The sequence below is a fragment of the Miscanthus floridulus genome, chromosome 7 (genome assembly GCF_019320115.1).
Source record: "Miscanthus floridulus cultivar M001 chromosome 7, ASM1932011v1, whole genome shotgun sequence".
NCBI classification, from domain to species: domain Eukaryota; kingdom Viridiplantae; phylum Streptophyta; class Magnoliopsida; order Poales; family Poaceae; genus Miscanthus; species Miscanthus floridulus.
The window spans coordinates 7,209,700-7,230,847 of NC_089586.1; the positions used below are offsets into that span (position 1 = coordinate 7,209,700).

A 21,148-nucleotide genomic window follows, 5' to 3' on the forward strand; every position below is an offset into this window, starting at 1 on the left:
CCAATGCTAATGCTGGCGGCTTGGTGATTGGGCCGAAGGAGCAGTAGAGCCCACCAGTGTTCGACTCGTTCACTACTTCCTCGCAGACCACGCCACCGCCGGAGCCAACGGTGGTTCTCTGGCCTAATAGCCTACGCGCCCATGATAGGTGGACCAAGCAGCTCAAAGGCCTACTCACCAGACACAACATTAACGTTGGGGTGGTCAGCAGCTTCTAGGCATGACCCTTCACCTTCTGCTGGTACTACCACTATACAGCCCCCTAATATTGCATTGGCTCCCAAGTTCAGAAAACCCCAGTCTCGCAGCTTCACTCCACCCCCACCACCTCCAGCTCAGGCATCAGGAGAGGGTGAGGCTTTGATCATGGCATACCAGAGGGTGGATCCTGGTCCATTCAAGCCAAGAGGAATGCATGTGGAGGACGTGCCCAATAGGCCGATGATGGTCAGAGTGGTCGCTGGGAGAAGGCCAATGCGTAGGAATGAGGACTTGGCGATCGTGACAATCAACCCATTGCCTAGTAATCCTCTCCACTTTCCTGCATTCAAGGAGGTTCTTAGGGAGTTCTTGGAAGAGCATAGGGGAGTAAACATCATAGAAGTGCAGCCATGTCATTTAGGACAAGCTTTTGTGAGATTTGAGAATGAGTATGATCGAGATAGGTTTGTGCTTGAGAGCCCTCACCCTTATGGGGATGTCAACATTTCCTTCACTAGGCATAATCAAGGGAGGAACTGGAGGAGGGTCAATTTTAACCAAGAATGTTGGCTCATGCTCATGGGGTTCCTGAATGATTACTTGGAACAGGAGTACGTGGACATAGTCATGGGGCCATTTGGAAAGGCTATCAATTGGGATAATAATCCTGCTCATTTAACTAGGATGTTGGTCAGAGCAAGAGTAGTTGATCTTGCTTCGATTCCACACTTTATTGTCTTCTCTGACACAATGGGCTATGAGGGGGATTCATGAACAATTCAAGTTGAGATTTTGTAGCATGAAAACCTAGGCAATGGGCCGCCAGATGAGGAGCCAGTACCACTCCCAGAGCCAGATCAGGGTCCACCGCTCTTCAATTTTTTTGGCCTGGGTCAGCAAGTTCTTGCACCTATAGGAGCACATGCTGGTCAGAACCAGATTGATTAGATACAGGGACAGGAGCTGGCACTTGGACAGAACATTCATGAGCAATAGTAGGAGGATTGGCCTGGCTGGCCTGAGGAGCTCCCAACTGCTAGGCAGCAAGTTGGCCCACAGATCAATCTAAATGATGCTCCAGTCATTGTAGAGTAGGACTTGAATGAGGCTCCATTGGGGGATGATTTGCAGGAGATGATAATCCATCCAGCCTAGGAACAATTGCAGGAAGAAATTCAGATTCTGATTCACAATGAGCCAGAGCAACAATAGGAGGGAGCCTAGGAGGTTGTTGAAGATAATCTAAACCTGAATGTTGTCATTCCTCAGATCAATCATTAGGAGAACTTTCTTCACCATGAGATACCTGAGGATGATCTGATGTTGGATGCAGAGGATGAAGATTTAGAAAATCAGCAGAATCTAGCAGCACAGCAGCAGAACCTGGCAGCATAGCATGATATGAACCAAATCCAGCCTGAGGCAGATGTGGGTATAGGGCCAGTTTTTTCGAACAACATTCATCTTGGAATGGTCAGGACTTTTTTCAACAACCCTCCTTTGCCATACCCAGGCCATTCAAATTTGCCCTGGTTGGCACCAAACACAGTTGACAAAAGGGGGCCTGCTAACAAATCTCTCATAGAGGTGCCAGTGAAATGGTTGGGCCTATTTCAAGCCCTCCTTCAGGCTCTGACCCAACATTCCTGGGCCAAGCAGTTACTCCTTTCAGGCCTCCCTGAACTGCTAAAGACTGAGGGAGACTGGACTGCCTTGATTTCTGTCAACAATAAGCCCACTCCATCTGATAGCTGTGTTTACCTCTCTGGTGAGCCTATTGGGGTCAAAGCAACTAAGGAAGCTATACAGGATTAGGAAAAGGAAGAAGTCTCTCTAGGGAAAAAAGAAACAGAAAGTCTAGGCCTGTCACCCCAGTAGTGGATTCGGTTGTTAGACGAAGTGACAGGGTCAGAGCAACCTGCAATGGGTTCAAGGGGAATGTTTGTAAGGCAAGAAACTATTTGACTTGTTCCTCTGAGCCACCAACTCTATCCCTAGCTTCTCTAAAAAAGATAGGTACATCTATTTGTCAGCTACAGCCAGACTAGGTTCTGTTTAAGAAGAAGAAAACAAACCCAATTAGGAAGAAGCAGAAAAAGGGAAAGGATGAAAAGAGCAAGCAAAATGGAGAAGAATCCGACAAGGAGATGGATGATGGTGAGCTTAAACTCTGGTTGGTTTAGTTATTTCTTTGTCTAGCTTGTTTATGTCTTTGGTGCCTTCTTGGTGGCCTGGTGCTAGAAGGGAGACGTTGCTCCCTTAGTTATTTTTCTGTTTGGCTTGATTCTGTTTTTTGTGCTCCCTTGGTGGCCTGGTGCAGGAAGGGAGATGTTGCTCCCTTCATGTTTCTCCTTTCTCCCAGTTTCCTTTTATGGCACACAATAGAAGCTAGAAGATCCTAAATTGGAATGTGCGTGGGGTGAACTCAGGTAAGAAGTGGAACTCAATTAGAGACAAAATCATTGAAAGCAGAAGCGAGATCATCTGTTTACAAGAAACTAAGAGAGAGGTGTTTGACATGGCCTTCATTAGAAATTTTTGCCCTGTAGCCTTTGATGCCTTTGAGTACCTCCCTTCTACAGGTGCTTCAGGGGGAATCTTAGTTGTTTGGAAAAGCAGTGCTTTCCTGGGCAGCCTGGCTTTTAGCAATAACTATGCTATCTCTATTGAGTTCACATCCAAGTTCAGTAATGACAGTTGGTTACTCACAACAATCTATGCTCCATGCACCCCTATTGGCAAAAGGGAGTTCTTAAGCTAGTTTAGAGAAATCCAAATGCCAGAGGAAATAGACTGGCTTGTTGTGGGAGATTTCAACTTGTTGAGAAGGCCTGAAGACAGAAATAGGGAGGGTGCTGATGTTAATGAAATGTTTCTCTTTAATGAAGCCATAAGCAAGCTAAGCCTCATTGAACTGCCTTTGCATGGTAGGCACTTCACTTGGACTAATAAACAATTTCCCCCTTTATTGGAAAGGCTAGATTAGTTCTTCTCTTCTAACTCCTGGACTATCAAATACCCTAACACATTGGTCAAAACTTTAGTGATGGAGACCTCTGATCATTGGCCATGTGTAGTGGAGATTGGCACCAAAATTCCTCAAGGCAGGACTTTTCGCTTTGAAAATTATTAGCTCAATCACAATGACTTTGCCACAGTTGCAGTACAGGGATGGGTGGCACCAGATGGCATTTCTGATGCAGCCATGCTTCTCACTGCCAAATTCAAGAATCTAAGGAAGGGCTTAAGAGTTTGGAAGCAGCAGTTGCCAAACCTAGCAGCAACCATAAATAACATTAAGTCAGTGATACACTTCTTAGAAACAATTGAGTTGTTTAGAGATCTCTCCTTATCTGAATGGAACTTCAAGAACCTGGTGACTGAGAAGTTGATCTTTCTTCTGAAACAACAAAAAATATATTGGAAGCAGAGGGGAAAATAAGGTGGGTGAAGGAAGGAGATGCTGGGACAAAATTCTTCCATGCACATGCCACAATCAACCATAGGAGGAACACCATAGCAACTCATCAGGATAGTCAAGGAAATTCTTGTCAGCAACATGAAGCAAAGGCTGCACTGCTTTGGGATTCCTTCAAACAAAGATTAGGGACATCTGAATTCAGCAGCATGATATTTAACTGGAATGGGTTACTGCAGAGAGCTGAAGGTTTACAACAGCTAGAAACCACTTTCTCAAAAGAAGAGATAGATGAAGTGGTAGCTGGATTGCCAAATGACAAATCTCTTGGGCCAGATGGGTTCACCAATGAATTTATTAAAGGTTGTTGGCCCCTTATTGCTCTAGATTTTTATAATCTCTGTCAGGCTTTCTTTGATGAAAATTTATGCCTAAGAAGCATAAATAGTTCATACATCACATTGATTCCTAAGAAAGATCATCCTTAAGGGGTTTCTGATTATAGGCCAATTTCACTTCTTAACACCTCACTAAAGCTCTTGACCAAGTTGCTGGCAAATAGATTACAAGGCAAAATTAAGAGCCTCATCCATAGGAACCAATATGGGTTCATTAAATCTAGGACCATCCAAGATTGTCTGGCTTGGGCTCTGGAATACATACACATCTGTCACAAGTCAAAAAAGGACATCATAATCTTGAAGCTTGATTTTGAGAAGGCCTTTGATAAAATTGAGCATGAGGCTATCCTGGAGATCTTGAGAGCAAAAAGATTTGGACAAAAATGGACTAACTGGATTCAGGCAATCTTAAGCTCAGGTACATCATCAGTACTTCTCAATGGGGTACCTGGCAAAACCATTCATTGTAGGAGGGGGTGAGACAGGGGGACCCCCTTTCTCCACTTTTGTTTGTTTTGGCTGCTGACCTCCTTTAGGCAGTTTTGAACAAGGCCAGAGAGCTGTCAAGCTAGATCCACTGATAAAGCTTGCATACTCCTTGGTGTCACTTTATTTCTGGTTTTTTATCAGTAAGTCTAGCTGAGTACATTCTCGTACTCAGGGTTTATTCCCTCTTGTTGCATATGACATCTTCTATAATGGTTGCTGCAAGTACTGCCTTCTCCTTGTTGGGGATGAGGACTAGACCAGCGGGCATGGTCTCTGTTAGTTTCTCATCTGAAATGCTTTTGTGGGATATGACTGTGGACTGGCTATGTATCTGAACAACTGATGTTGTGGTTTAAAAACTATGTTGCTTCCACTACTTTAAGTTGGTTTGTAATAACTTACTTTGAACTCCGATGTATGTTGAACTACTTATGAAATGGATGTAATAGGTGACTTGTTATGTTGAATCGCTATGATCTTGGCTTGTTTGTTGGTTGTTTGAAATCCCTCGTGATTTCGTTGGACTACCGGAGTTATATGGGTTCAAGTATGATAATTTGATCACTCCAGTGATTGTTTTTGTACTTGTGCTCTTATAATTTGGGCGGTTCCATGACAGCTGGCATCGGAGCAAGATTCAGCATTAAACATGTCATTTGTGTATTTAAAACAAAAGCTTTTGTGAAAAATCGGATTTTAAGCTATAGTGTGCCAGTGGTCATATGCTTTATGCCCAATTAAGGACCTTTAGGTGGCTTATTTAAGTACTAACTTTGGGGGCTGATTGCTTATTTTCTATTTCGTTGTCCATACGGCGTGCAATTGTATGGATGCCATCCGCTGGGGTGGTATTGTATGAATCAAATACCTCTATGCTCAGGTAAGTGTGAGTTGTGAGAGCATGACCGTCCAACCGTCGGTCTAGGGGAGAGTTAGCTGTGGTTACTAGCATAGTTACATGTTCAACCATGTATTTATGATAGTGCTTAATTGTGGGTACATCTGTCATGTAGCTGTGATACCAAAGTATATGCATTGGGGGATGTATGTATGGAGAGTATTTAGTTTACTGCTTCCTTTGTGTGCTTTTTATTCGGGGAATTGTTGGGCTGAAATGAAATTCTTTGCAGGTACACTAACAACACACCGTGTAGACCGACTAGTTATCGCTATATGAGAGAACGTGTGTATGCCACTAGAACTTTAAAGTTTTTCCTAAGGTTTGCGAGGACGTACGGATCATGCATGCATCATGTTCATTACTACATTACATTCTTGCATTACTCCCTCCCTTATAATTGCTTATCCCAATTATTAAATTTTCGTCTCTCCAAAATAATCCTCTCACAAGATGGCTGCGCCCGAGCTTCCTCCTCATACCAGCACCTTTTTGGACCAGTTTGGCATGCTTACCTTGCTCTAGAGGGTGCTAAGCTCAGTTGGGTACCCGGAGGCGCCACGTTATACATGGGTGCAGACAATGCCATTTGGAGAGGTACCATGGTACAATGTGACCTTGGTGGTGCCGTAGAACCCTATGAGGCCGCTGTGGTGTGGGTGGAGCACCGAGTCTGATGGTCAAAGCCCGTGGGAAGCCACTCAAGTTGCTGCTCTTGATGTGCTTATGGACGTAGCACAGAGTTTTGGAGATGAGTTGGTGGGGGGACTAGCTGCATCCATTCCCCAAGTGGCTCCTATAGATGCTGAGTGGACTCAAGAAGCTAGTCGTGCCTTGGTTTGAGGCCATGGTGAGCGTGTTTAGAGTGACAATGTGGAAATGAGTGCTATGATGACTGTCTTGAAGCTTTGTAGGGTCAGGCAGGACACCCTCTCTAGTGTATTAGAAGAGGCTGGTAAGGCAATGGCAGCTCAGTGCAAGTTCAGGTTGCATGCCCGCAAGTATCGCCGTAGGGTGGAGGCATGTGGGCAAGCTCAGCTGGAGGTAGATGAGATTTGGGGTATTGCAAATTATCGCCTGTAGCAGTGGGGGCATGTAGCACGTGAGAGAGATGAACTTGAAGAACAGTTGGAGCAGGTGACCCATCATAGGGATACAGCCCTCGAGTTGGTAGAGGAGAGGCATCAGGGATGGATCAGGGACCGTATCCATGCTGCTGAGCGGGAGAACTATCTCAATGATCGTATTGAGGAAGGGTTAATTAAGATCCATCATCTTAACAATGAGAGGGATCCAATTCCTCACCCCGCACTAATCTATCCAGATTTGGGCCCTCAGGTGATAGTGGCTGACGACGATGGTATGGAGGTTGATGGTCCTGGTGTTGCCGCACCTGTCATGCCAGAAGTCAAGGAAGACAAGGATGAAGAGCTTGAGCCAGTCAGTGATGAAGATGGTAAAGCGATCTTCGATGCTGATTCTGATGACGATGCATAGTTTAGCTTAGTACTTAGCTAAATGTGCTAGTTCTAATCTTTTGCTGCAATCTCATGTATGGACCTGTAGCCTTGTCTTAAGCCAATCTCGTGGATGTAATATCGGACCTCGCTGATCCTTGGATGTAAGATTGGACCCTTGTGGTTGGGATGTAACTTATGAGACGTGCTTGTGCTCCATGTTATGTGAGCCTTTAAAATAATTCCGTCATTGTTGTCGATGAAAATTGTCATTGTTGAGCATCTCACAATATTGCGTCAAGTGTTGTGATTGATGGTGTTGTGTTGTAGACATGAATTATTGTGCCTCTGTTTGTTGCATGAATTTATTCTCGAGGCAGGCCCACGATGAGGATGTCACCGACGAGGAGGAAGTGGAACATGAGGGGTCCATCAGCATCGCTGACAATGTCTCATGGGATGACCTAGCGAACGAGGATGAAGATGTGTCTTTGGAATAGCTGGTGGGAGGGAGCCCAGTCTTGCCCGAGGGGCGCTGGGCCCATTCCATATCATGAGGGAGATGGAGTGCCTCTGGGGCCGAGGGTGGTGGCACATCCTGCCGAAGCGCCTTAGGGACTGGTGACAATGAGCCATCCCACCTGGCTTGGGTCCCTGGAGGGTCGAAAGAGGCAGCGCCATGAGGAGCAGTCAGGACTGAGGGACCCAATCCCAAAATATTCGCAAGTGCAGAGGTAAGTTGTGAATTTTGGGTGTTTCACTTTTTCCTTATTGACAGTTGTCACATGTTTCACCGTCATGCCTTTTGCAGCACAGGCCTGAACTGGATCCCCTAGAGCTGGCACCCTAGAAAAGCCTTAGGGCCTAGGTAGTGCGCCAGCCGCCGATCGGTGCCTCGCCTTCAGTTGGGCAGGTGTCGCCAATGATCGCGACGACGTCCGTCAGGGAGCTTTTGACAGCGAGCGCGCAGGGGGCGCCTACGGTAGGCATAGAGCAGTCAGTGGCATCCGTTGCATCGACGATGATGGTGGTGCATATGGAACCGCCAGCCATGTAGGCGACGCTGCCCATGGCAGAGCAGACGAAGGAGGGGTGGATGGAAGAGACCACCCTCGAGGCGCGCGCGGTGGATGTAGCACAACCGGTTGCAACCCTATGATCGCGGGCGGGGACAGAGGCGTCCGAGGCCCAAGAGATCATCCTCACGGGGGAGCTACCGCAAGGGGGTGTGGCCCTACCCAAGGCTGGCGTAGAGTCATTGTGGACTATGGCCCAGGCGAGCGGCGATTCGGGTGCTTGGGGTGGTCCCCAGATCGAGTGGGTCAATCCATATAACCCGGGGGCTACTCCCTTCGTCCTCGATGACGCCTTGGAGAAGAGGGAGTGGCTTGCCTTTGACCAGAAGATTGAAGGCGTGGTGCGTACCATGGAATCCGCGTCAGTCTCCCTACAAGGCACCCTTAGGCCTTACCAGGTATGGCACACTAAAAGGTCCTAATTGGCTAGAGGGGGGTGAATAGCATAATTTAAAAACTACAAAACACTAGGCAAACTTGTTAGACAACTAATTGGCTATGAAGCTTTTTGCACTAGCTCTAACAAGTGTTGCAAGACACCTATCCCACCAACTCTAGTTGCTATAATCTCTAAGTCAATCAATGGCTAAGTCACCATGAGCTCTCAAAAGCTAGCTACACTAAAGAGCTCAACTAGGTGAGAAGCTACACTAGCAAAGATAAGACAAGCTCTCAAAACTAATTACACTAAAGAGCTACACTTGCTTGCATCTATTGCAAAACCGACCATTGCCCTTCACAAAGCTAACTTTGTGAGTTGCAAAGGCTGCCTTGCCTTTCTTGGGGGTATAGCCCAATCTCTCCTTGTTGAGAGAAAACCTTTGGCTACCCAAGCACTTTAGCAAGCGGGCACCTCCACCATAGGCATTGCCTAAGGCATGAGTGAGCTCATTGACCTCCTTCTTGAGAGTCTCATTCTCAACCATTAGTGAGGCATCACAAGTGAAACCATCATTAGTAGATGAGGTAGAAATGGAAGTACTACAAGAAGGATTAGTGGGAGCAACAATAATAGGACTATAAGAAGATTCATCAATAAGATCACATGTTAGTCCCACATCACAAGTCACGATCACTTGCTCCATCTTGGTCTCCTTCTCCTTAGCTTGCTCAAATAGAGAGGAGTGAGCTTTTTCAAGCTTAGTGTAAGCAAGGCCAAGCTCCTCATGGTCTTCCTTTAGACACTCATGAGATGCTTGGAGCTCATCAAAAGATTGCTTAAGGGCTTTGAGCTCCTTTTGCAATGCTTTGCACTCCTTTCTCTTCTTTTCATAGCCGGTGCTAAGTTTGTCACATATCTCTATGAGCTCATCCTTGGAGTAGTCTTCCTCATCATCACTCCTATAATCATCACTTTCATCATATTTTACCTTAGTGGGCTTTGCCATAAGACATGTTGAAGGAGTGTCGAAGAGGGATGGCTTGTTGTGGATGGCGATGCTTGCAACTGCCTTCTTGATGGACCTCTTGTCATCATCATCATCACTATCATTGGTGCAATCACTATCCCAAGTGACCACATAGCCACCTTCCCTTCTTCTTCTTGAAGTTCATTTTCTTCTCCTTCTTTTCCTTCTTGTCATTCTTCTTCTTCTTATCCTCCTCCTCATTGTCATCCTTGTAGGGACAATTTGCCGCAATGTGTTCTAGGCTCTTGCACTCAAAGCATAGCCTCACATGATCCTTCATGTGATCTCTTCTCTTTCTTGCACCATAGCCTCTCTTCTTCATGAATTTGCCCATCTTGCGCACTAGAAGAGCCATGGCCTCATCATCAATGTCACTTGCATCTTCATCTTCACTTGAAGCTTCTTTCTTTACTTTGCCCTTGCTCTTGGATGAGGTGGATGCCTTGAATGCCACACTCTTTTCTTTCTTGTCTTTCTTCTCTTCATCTTCATGGTCACTATCATTGTATTGAGCATCGGTCATGACATCTCTAAGTATCTCATTGGGAGATACATCGGTCAATCCTCCTCTAAAGATGATAGTTCTCAATGTTTTGAATTTCTTTAGCAAGCACATCAAGAACTTATGTGAGAAGTCCTCATCCTTTACTTTTTTACCCAAACTCTTAAGATCATTGACAATGACTTGGAGCCTATAGAACATCTCTGGAATGGACTCATCATCTTTCATCTTAAAGTTGGATAGCTTGTCCTTGAGCATGTATAGCTTGGCACTCTTTACTATTGTAGTGCCCTCATATGTTTCCTCCAATCTTGTCCACACTTCATTAGCCCTCTCAAGATCCTTGACTTGCTCAAACACCTTTGAATCAATGCCATTGTAAATAGTATTGAGAGCCATTGTATTGCATTGCTTATTTGCTCTCTCATTATCGGTGAGGTTGGTGGGATCAAGAATCACAAAGTCATGCTCGGTTACATCCCACACTCTATCATTGATTGAACCAAGGTACATCTTCATCTTTCTCTTCCAATAGTCAAAGGAACTAGTGCCATCAAAGAAAGGTGGTTTGCCCCCAACATGGTTGAACACAACTTGAGCCATAATTTGAGCACCGAGATTGTTAAGCCTTCAATAAATGGTGACCATGGCTCTGATACCACTTGAAAGGTCCTAATTGGCTAGAGGGGGGGGGGGTGAATAGCCTAATTTAAAAACTACAAAACACTAGGCAAACTTGTTAGACAACTAATTGGCTATGAAGCTTTTTGCACTAGCTCTAACAAGTGTTGCAAGCCACCTATCCCACCAACTCTAGCTGCTATAATCTCTAAGTCAATCAATGGCTAAGTCACTATGAGCTCTCAAAAGCTAGCTACACTAAAGAGCTCAACTAGGTGAGAAGCTACACTAGCAAAGATAAGAAAGCTCTCAAAACTAATTACACTAAAGAGCTTGTTACAACTAGTTTGCAGGAATGTAAATGAGAGGAATGTGATCTTTATACCGCCGTGTCGAGGAATGAACCAATCACAATAAGATGAATACCAATCACCGGGAGAAATCCAATGAATCAATCACAATGGAGACACATGATTTTTCTCCCAAGGTTCACATGCTTGCCGGCACGCTAGTCCCTGTTGTGTTGACCAACACCTCGTGGTTCAGTGGCTAATTGGCAATCCAAAGCCAAGCTGTTTCAAAGAGCACTGCAAGAACCTACCGCAAGTGTGGTAGCTCAATGACATGAGCAATCCACTAGAGTTGCCTTTGGCGCTCTACTGGGGAAGGCACAAGAACCCCCCACAAATCATCAGAGCCAGCCATGAACAATCACCAACACGTGCTGAACCTCCACTACTGCTTCGAGCTGTCTAGGTGGTGGGAACCACCAAGAGTAACAAGAACTCCACAGCCACAATGACCCCAAGTGCCACTAGATGCAATCTCTCAAGCAAATGCACTAGGGATCACTCCCAATCTCACAGAGTGGGAGGTGTTTGCATAGGCTCACAAGGAAATCAAGTATGTCAAAGTGCCAAGAGAGTGAGCCCCAAGCCGGTACCTTTCTATTTATAGATCCCCAAGAAGCAGAGAGCCATTGGGAGTTTATGGGTTGACCGGACGCTGCCCTATGTTCGGTCGGGTGAGTCTGGTCGCCCGATGCCTACCGAGTGTCCCTCCATTCAACTATAGTCATTAGATTTCAATAGTCGAAAATGGTCAGCGTCACAGTCAACCAACGACTAGACGCACCTCTCTGATTGACCAGATGCTGCGCCACTCAGAGTTCGGTTGATTACAGTAAGGTTTTGGGGCACAAAAAACATGACTGGATGCATCAGGTCTAGGGTGACCTGATGCACCCCTACGTTTGATCCACCTCGGTGTTCTCCTCTATGTGCTTGCAACACCGACATCACCATACATCATCGCGACCTGATGCACCAGCGTCGTGTTCGATCGTGTCCACCTCTAGGCATCCGATCATGACTTAGTCTTCTTGGCCACACCACAACACTGACCGGACGCACCCAAGGTGAGTCCGGTCACCTCGGCGTCAGCGTCTGTTCACATTCCTTCACCTCCTTTTCTTTTTCTAAGTCCACGACCGCTTCACCCTTGCTTCCAACTTGCTAACCACAAAGTATAGAACTTGTGTGCACGTATGTTAGCATTTTTCAAAGTATTTTACAAGGGTCACAAGATAGCACACTATGTTCCTAAATGCAATGCATGAATCATGTCACCTAGTGGCACTCGATAAACCGTTTAGCCAAAGAATTGCCCTCTTTATAGTATGGCTATCGATCCTAAGTCACTCACACCCTCTATGGTGTCTTGAGTACAAAACAAAAATGGTCCTATCACATATACCTTTGCCTTGAGCCCATTTTTGTTTTTCTCTTTTTTATTTTCCAAATGTAAAGCACTTGATCATCTTTTGGTCGCCTCCATCACCATGACCATCATCTAGCTCCACCACTTGGCATGGGACTTATCATTTCATGTCTACACACTTAGTGCAATGATTAGTCCCTAGGCTTCATCAATTATCCAAAACCAAACTAGGGCTTTCACACGCCTATGGCCATAGTTCCTGCTTGACATTTTTTTGCTTCTGACTCCTTTCTTTCTCATAGTTGCTAATGGTGCATAGCTAGAGGAAGTCTCGGTTCCTTCATCAGCAGAAGGTGGTTTGGGATGGCCTTGTCACGGAGGCTGCCTTCGGTCCTAGGAGGCGGAGGCCCATCAGCGAGCTAAGAGGGCAAAGAAGGAGCTTGTGGCTTTGTGTTGAGATAATGAGGTGGACATGCAGGTCAAGAGGGAGCACGATGAGTTGCGCTAGGCTGAGTCATAGCTCTGTGCAGAGCGTGACGTGGCCTGGCAAGATCACATCGATGCCCAGTGCCAAATTAGCAGCCTCCTGAGCGCGGTTGAGGAGGAGAAGAAGCTGAAGGCGGACGCTCAGAAAGCATCTGCCGACCTTGCTACAGAGGTTATCCAAGGTAGGGCCCATGCCTAGACCTTGGAGTCTGAGGGGGAGCATTAATGCAAGGAGGCGGACCAAGACAAGGCGAACATTGAGCATGTCGGCCTATCTAGCATCGTCGGCTTAGTTTGCGATGAGCTCCAGGTGGTGCAATCAGAAGTGACGAACACGCTGGCAGCTCACGCTGGCCAGATCATTGGTCAAGTGCATGAGCTTGAAAGTGATGTTCTCTGCACTGGTGTGAATCAGGTCTTCGCAATCACCCATTCTCATTACACGAATATCAATCTTGAGGTGTTGAGTCTGGGGTATCCTGACACTTATAAAGATAAGGAGCTAGATGAGCTTGAAGACATAGTCACCCACCTCTCACAGGCCCTGTCAGATAGGATCGAAGGCATAGTGCTCCCCTGGAGGGGTTGAACTGTTAGATTTGGGCTGTAGCACCAAGAACTTGTAATGAACAAGTATTTTTGCTTTTGTTTTGCTTTTGGTTTAAGCAAATTTTCGTTGTTTGAATGATTAGCCTTAGTCAAGTTAAGACCTTTATGCATTTTGTGTGAAACGGCTGATGTGTTCCAACCCTTCTTTGTTTGTTAAGATTGCAAGGCATGAGGTGGGTGAGAGAACTTAGAGTGTACGAGTGAGCGAGGTCGCCATAGCCGCTGGGGCATGGGTTTCCCATAGTCCAACCTGTTGCTCTTAGGGTCATCTTCCGAGACCTTCTGCCCTTTATTCTTAATGCACATGAGGGGTCAGATGTGAAACGAATGTTTCCAAAAAGTAAGCATATATACGTATATGTCCCTGGTAGCCCCCAAGTGGGATCCAACCCTTGGTAACTTGCAGGGGTCAGATGTCACTGACAACCAAGCAAAGCAATAAGGGAAAGCTCTTTTTATTTTAGAAACTTGGTTTTTACATCAAAAGGCCAATGACTTGAAAAAGCTAAGGTAAAAGTGACATAGCTGTTCGATGTTCCAAGTGTTGGTGAAGACTTTGCCGTTGGTGGTCGCGTGCTTGTAGGTGTCTGGCTTGAGCACCTCGACGATGACGTAGGTCCCTCCCACGGTGGTGATAGCTTGTGGCGGTCCTTGCTGCTCTAGATGAGGCAGAGCACTAGGTCACCGATGTTGAAGGCTCAGCCCTTGATACGATGGCTATGATACCGTTGTAGGGCATGCTGATACTTGGCAGAGTGGAGTAGGGCGATGTCGTGGCCTTCGTCCTATTGATCCAAGGTGTCCTCAAGGAACTCCTTCACCTTCAGCTCCTTTGTTGGTGTTTAGAAACTACCGGCTAGTAAATTTATATGATGCGCATTTAGGCTTGGATGGTTAGCTAAGGTGGGCATGAAGTTTATACTAGTTCAAGCAGAATTCCCTAGTCTAGTCGTGGTGCTATTGTGCTACCCGCTCTTTGATTAGTTTGCAGTAGGGGTTACAAATGGCCAAGAGAGTGAGAGGGCTTCCAAGTCTCTGAGGGGTGTGTGTGTGTTCGGTGTTGTGTGCGTGTGAACTTGTGAGAGTTTAGAGCTTGTCCAAGAAGGGTCCCAATGCCTCCCTTTTATAGCTCAAGGGAGGAACCTTGGGGTACACGTTGAAGGAAGAAGGAGAGAATGAGGAATAGAAGAAAGAGAAAAGAGAGGCGTGTGGGGAAATAGCTCCCATATCTGCACCGTGCCTTCCCTATAGGCGGGGCCTATCGGCTCGATCATCAAGGATGGGGGCGCCCCCCACGTCGTCGTGCCACGTCTATGGCGGCAATAGTGGTGTGCTGCTCATTCATTTATGGTGCTCTGTGCCACCACACCATGCGGTGCGGCCTACAATTCGGCCTATGGCTCCCCCGATTGGTGTCATACGTGGTCTCCATGGCACAGTGCCAGCCCTCCCTACACTATTGCAAGCGTGTACCCTTAAGTGTGCCATGGCGTGGCATCGGGCAATGTAAGGGCACGCCAACTCCCATACATGTAGGGCGGCGGCGAGCAACCTAGGGCCCCCATGGGTCCTGGCCTTTGTCGCCTAATCCTGGGTCTCTCTCTGAGCCGTCAGGCAAAGTGAGAATCCCCTTGAGGGGTCAGGCGAGGCAAAAAACCTCATACTAGCCATCAGGCAAAGCAGAGTGGGAACCCCCTGGGGTTGAGTGAGGCGGGGTACGTGCCCCATTCGTCTGGGAAATCATGGGTCACGTCCCGGCTATCGCAGAACCAACCAATTTATAAGAGTACAAGTACAAGGGCAGCCCACAAGCGGTCGCACTATCATACTTGAACCCATATAAACCCGGTAGTTCGTCGAGTACCACGACGGGTCTCGATAAACGATTTACAACAACCAAGATTGTACAGGATTCAACATACATGCCACATATTACATAAAGTTCACAGATACATTTCATCATCAGAGTACGAATAAAAGTTATTACAAACTGAGTTTGATAAATAAAGCGGAAGCAATTAAGTTCGAAAATAAAGTTTCCAACATAGTTTGATACAGTGCCAAGTCGGATCACGGTCCACAAAAGCAAAGATAGGAATTAATAAAGAAGCCTACCCAAGGCTTACTCCTCATCCACAGTGGGATAGAAGCAACTTTTGCAATAACCATGATACACAGTGCCATCTGCAAAAATGGGAAATAAAACCCTGAGTACGAGAAGGTACTCAGCTAGACTTACCCGTCATGAACCAGAAATAAAATGACTCCAAGGATTATGCAAGGCTGTATAAGTGGATGCACTTGACAACATTTTGCGTAAAAGGCAATTGACCCATTGTACAATTACGATTCCTTTATCAAGTTAATTATAACTATTCATTTCTAGATTTGCAACTATCATGTGCCAAACATGTGGTATATCATTTAGAAGCATACAATAGTAACCATAGCAGGTATTATAATTCCATATTCATCCGAACCATCATGTTTCATAACACAGTTACTACGATGTTGGAGCTAGTCAAGTTTCTCACTATCCTGGAGAGACGGCGATTCGAATCGATTTCAACCAGCTGGGAATTTATTCCTAACACAAACCCAGGTCTACCAGCCACGATAGCCTTAGGTCACCTTTGGTACAACTCAGGTACACATTTCGCGGGTCTGTACCGCGCCGCACAATCTGGAACACCAAATGCCAGGATGTTCAGGCCCAGCCTGCCCTTGGGCTCAGTCTGATTGTTCCTCAGAAGGAGCGCACAATAGAACGGTTCCTGGCCTGAGTTGAATTACTTGGCTTCACGGTCGTAACGAGTTATCTGGCCAGCTAAGTGAGAGGCATGCGTTCAATCTTGTCAGAAGTTCCAACAATAGTACGGTCCTTAACCGACACAGATGGGGATAGATCCACACCCAAGACCTCCATGTCTTGCTGCTTCTCTATCGACCTCCCGTCCGGTCTTGATTTACTTTTACCTCATGGTTCTATTCCACGATAGCAGATATAGCCAACCATGCTCCGGTATCCACCTATATCTCGCAGGTGATAGGATATCACCCGACTTCTACCGGTCTAAGCATGGCTAAGCATATATTCGATCCTGGACCTATACCGGTTAAAGGTGTAATATCTGGACAAGGAATGTACATGCATCAAGTGGTTCCATTCAACTCTTATAACCTAATGCATCAATCATAAGTACTTAAGTAAACAGTTGTAAATTACTAGGAGACTTAGAATGCTTCGGGGCTTGCCTCGCAGAAAGGAAGTAGGGCAGTGGTCAGGACACTCCGGAAGCTCTTCAGGGTTCTGCTCCACGCCTTCGGGAGCTACGGCTTGCGGATTCTCCTGCTGGTCCCCTTCCTCTGCTTCTTCGAATTCCAGCAATGTTATCTCTTCCTCCGATCCTAGATGCATGAATATGGCATAAGTATTACGAATGCATATATGTTAACAAGTGCATCATGTTTATTGAGTAGGTGCATATCTCTTCTCGATTATTTAATTATCTACTTCCATAATGCATCGATTATACCACAAAATAGCAGCTACTTATTTCACTCATAACTAGAGTTCTACTAATCCAAATCCAGTGATCCTAGACTTTCTAGAAAGCTTATCAAATTCTCTACAACTTTGTTATTAACCATTTTTACAGTACACATCATTTTCAACATGCAACTCATCAAACTCCCGAATCTATCTGGAAACTATTCAATATGCAATACAAAGTAACAATACTTCTACTTCATGTAATCAGTCAAAATTTGACAACATAAAATCTACCAACAGTTTAAGCATACCAAATACATTTAAGATAATATAATGGTGAAGCCCAAACTATTTATTTAAATGCCTTTATTATTTTACTGAGATATTTAGGTTAAATAATAAACATATACCAGATGTATTTCATAAATTCTCAAAAATTTACAGTGCCTTACTAATGCTATCAAAGGACTACTATAAAAATTTCATGTCATTTTGCCAAGTAGAACATCCTATACAAAAATGACAAGGCAGCAATGCTTGAAATAGCATAATTAGAAAACCCTATTGAAAAATGTCAAGCAACAGATTTCCTATTTTTCTTAGCATCCATATACTACTAGTATACCCTCCAACAAATTTCATGAGTATTGGATTCCTAAATAATTTATAAAAATTTACACAAGGATCTCCTAATTATAAAAGAAAAAATCTATAACTACAAATCTACACATGCACTCATCTTCAGATTTTTGCCAGAGCTCATATATGCTAAGACTAGCTTACCACAAAAATTTCATAATTTTTTGGAGCACAGGAACTCTAGATATAAAATAAACAAATTTGAATGCATTCAAAAGCACATTCAAATCTCTATTTAAATCTCCAAAAATTTCTACTGTAAATGTCAAGAACATATTTTTCCTAAATACTACACTTCCTAAGGAACACTAACAAATTTATTTCACAATTTTTGAAGCTACCAAACTAAAGATATGAAAATTACAAAACATATGAAATCTGCATTCAAAATGAACTAGCTTTAATACATGGAGTCGCTGACAAGCGGGACCCACTGGTCAGTTGACCCCACCTATCATTGAGACAGAAACAGAGCCAGCGGCGCTACTCTATGGGCGCAAGCGGCGAGTTCGCCGGCGGTGACATCTTCACCAGACGTTCTACTCGACGAGGCGCATCGTTTGCACTACTTGCCCGGCCCTAACATCGACGCTAGTGACGACGGCGGTGGCCATGGCGGAGCGGTGGCGCTGAACGACGGTGAGGTACCGGTGGAAGCTACGACAGCCCCAACTAAGGCGTGGACGAGTATCTCTAGACCACGGCGATCCTATACCACAAGCTATCACAGCCAATGGTGGACGGAGGCGACGTGGCCACGGTGACAGGACTAGCGGCGGAGCTCCGGCGAGGTGTTGCGCACTGCGGTGGCTTACCAAGCTGGAACAGCGGGCAATGGGGGACGCCGGGAGTTGCTAGGGAGACGATGGTGCTACTGTGGTGACAAATGGGCGGCTCAACGAGGCTTGGCGTGGCTATGGCGATGGCGGAGGCGAGGAGGTGCTCGGCTGCTGCTGCGGCGAGGAAATGAGGCCGAGGAAATGAAAATGGTGAGCACGGGAGGGAGCGGGTGGATGCTGGGGAGTTGAAGGCGCACGTCTGCCTACCTTGGCCATGCTGGGCAGAGCGCCAGCGACGCGTGGCCAGCCTCGCGTCCACGCGGCAGCCAAGGCCTGAACCGGTCGGCCACTGAAGAATTACGATTCAGTTCATTCAGTCGAGCGAGTAGCAGCCTGACAGCGCGTTTTCAAGTCGATCAAACTCCTAATCCGTGGACTTCTAGCCAAAACTTCCTAAACCAAAGTTGAAGCCCGAAGTACCAGCTACAAATCTTGTTCAAAGAACTTGTTCTAATTCACAACAGAAACGGAGTAAAATCATCCCAAACATCGGCTGTCAGCACGGTTAGGGTACATGACTTAGAAAAATTTCTTAAGTGTTGAAATCTTGATTTTGCTGATTTTTGTGGGACCCATTCAAGCATGCTAGGAGCTGAATCAGTCAATGACCTAAAAATAAAAGTTGTTCCTTATGTCAAATACTACAACTTTGCTTTAGTGATTTCCTCCATGTAAGGTCTCTAACACCTAGTTCAAACTTGGTCAAACAAGCTACATTCAAATGATGATACATACTTAAACTATGATTTAATGACCTAATTAGCCCTAGCCATAAATACCAAAGTTGTTCATGATGATATTCTAAACATGTTTAAGCTATTTGCAAGGTCACACAATCATCTACATGTTTACACTCATGATCATATGCACATACACATGGAAACATGAAATAATAAGAATGTTGCATACGTTTCAATCAAATGTTTCAAGTGTCAAAGCTTATATATGAATGCTTTATGATCATGCTCATGCTATGCAAGGCTACTTCCATAATGCATCGATGATACCACAAAATAGCAGCTACTTGTTTCACTCATAACTAGAGTTCTACTAATCCAAATCCAGTGATCCTGGACTTTCTAGAAAGCTTATCAAATTCTCTACAACTTTCTTATTTACCATTTTTACAGTACACATCATTTTCAACATGCAACTCATCAAACTCCCGAATCTATCTGGAAACTATTCAATATGCAATACAAAGTAACAATACTTCTACTTCATGTAATCAGTCAAAATTTGATAACATAAAATCAACCAACAGTTTAAGCATACCAAATACATTTAAGATAATATAATGGTGAAGCCCAAACTATTTATTTAAATGCCTTTATTATTTTACTGAGATATTTAGGTTAAATAATAAACATATACTAGATGTATTTCATAAATTCTCAAAAATTTACAGTGTCTTACTAATGCTATCAAAGGACTACTATAAAATTTTCATGTCATTTTGCCAAGTAGAACATCCTATAAAAAAATGACAAGGCAGCAATGCTTGAAATAGCATAATTAGAAAACCCTATTGAAAAATGTCAACCAACAGATTTCCTATTTTTCTTAGCATCCATATACTACTAGTATACCCTCCAACAAATTTCATGAGTATTGGATTCCTAAATAATTTATAAAAATTTACACAAGGATCTCCTAATTATAAAAGAAAAATCTATAACTACAAATCTGCACATGCACTCATCTTCAGATTTTTACCAGAGCTCATATATGCTAAGACTAGCTTACCACAAAAATTTCATAATTTTTGGAGCACAGGAACTCTAGATATAAAATAAACAAATTTGAATGTATTCAAAAGCACATTTCAAATCTCTATTTAAATCTCCAAAAATTTCTACTGTAAATGTCAAGAACATATTTTTCCTAAATACTACACTTCCTAAGGAACACTAACAAATTTATTTCACAATTTTTGAAGCTACCAAACTGAAGATATGAAAATTACAAAACATATGAAATTTGCATTCAAAATGAACTAGCTTTAATACATGGAGTCGCTGACAAGCGGGACCCACTGGTCAGTTGACCCCACCTATCATTGAGACGGAAACAGAGCCGGCGGCGCTACTCTACGGGCGCAAGCGGCGAGTTCGCCGGCGGTGACATCTTCACCAGACGTTCTACTCGACAAGGCGCATCGTTTGCACTACTTGCCCGGCCCTAACATCGATGCTAGTGACGACGGCGGTGGCCATGGCGGAGCGGTGGCGCTGAACGACGGTGAGGTACCGGTGGAAGCTACGGCAGCCCCAACTAAGGCGTGGACGAGTATCTCTAGACCACGGCGATCCTATACCACAAGCTATCACAGCCAATGGTGGACGGAGGCGACGTGGCCACGGTGACAGGACTAGCGGCGGAGCTCCGGCGAGGTGTTGCGCACTGCGGTGGCTTACCAAGCTAGAACAGCGGGCAATGGGGGACGCCGGGAGTTGCTAGGGAGACGATGGTGCTACTGTGGTGACAAATGGGCGGCTCAACGAGGCTTGGCGTGGCTATGGCGATGGCGGAGGCGAGGAGGTGCTCAGCTGCTGCTGCGGCGAGGAAATGAGGCCGAGGAAATGAAAATGGTGAGCACAGGAGGGAGCGGGCGGATGCTGGGGAGTTGAAGGCGCACGTCTGCCTACCTTGGCCATGCTGGGCAGAGCGCTAGCGACGTGTGGCCAGCCTTGCGTCCACGCGGCGGCCAAGGCCTGAACCGGTCGGCCACTGAAGAATTACGATTCAGTTCATTCAGTCGAGCGAGTAGCAGCCTGACAGCGCGTTTTCGAGTCGATCAAACTCCTAATCCGTGGACTTCTAGCCAAAACTTCCTAAACCAAAGTTGAAGCCCGAAGTACCAGCTACAAATCTTGTTCAAAGAACTTGTT

At 45.2% G+C, this 21,148-nt stretch overlaps 1 protein-coding gene across 1 annotated transcript; it reads right to left on the reverse strand.

Moving 5' to 3' along the window:
* Positions 1-8,894: 8,894 nt before the first annotated feature.
* Positions 8,895-10,454, reverse strand: LOC136464985 (uncharacterized). Its single transcript, XM_066463902.1, has 3 exons — positions 9,469-10,454; positions 9,017-9,425; positions 8,895-8,921 (listed from the first exon to the last, which is right to left on the reverse strand). Exons 1-3 carry the CDS (start codon positions 10,452-10,454, stop codon positions 8,895-8,897), a joined length of 1,422 nt encoding a protein of 473 aa, XP_066319999.1.
* Between the last annotated feature and the right edge of the window lie 10,694 nt (positions 10,455-21,148).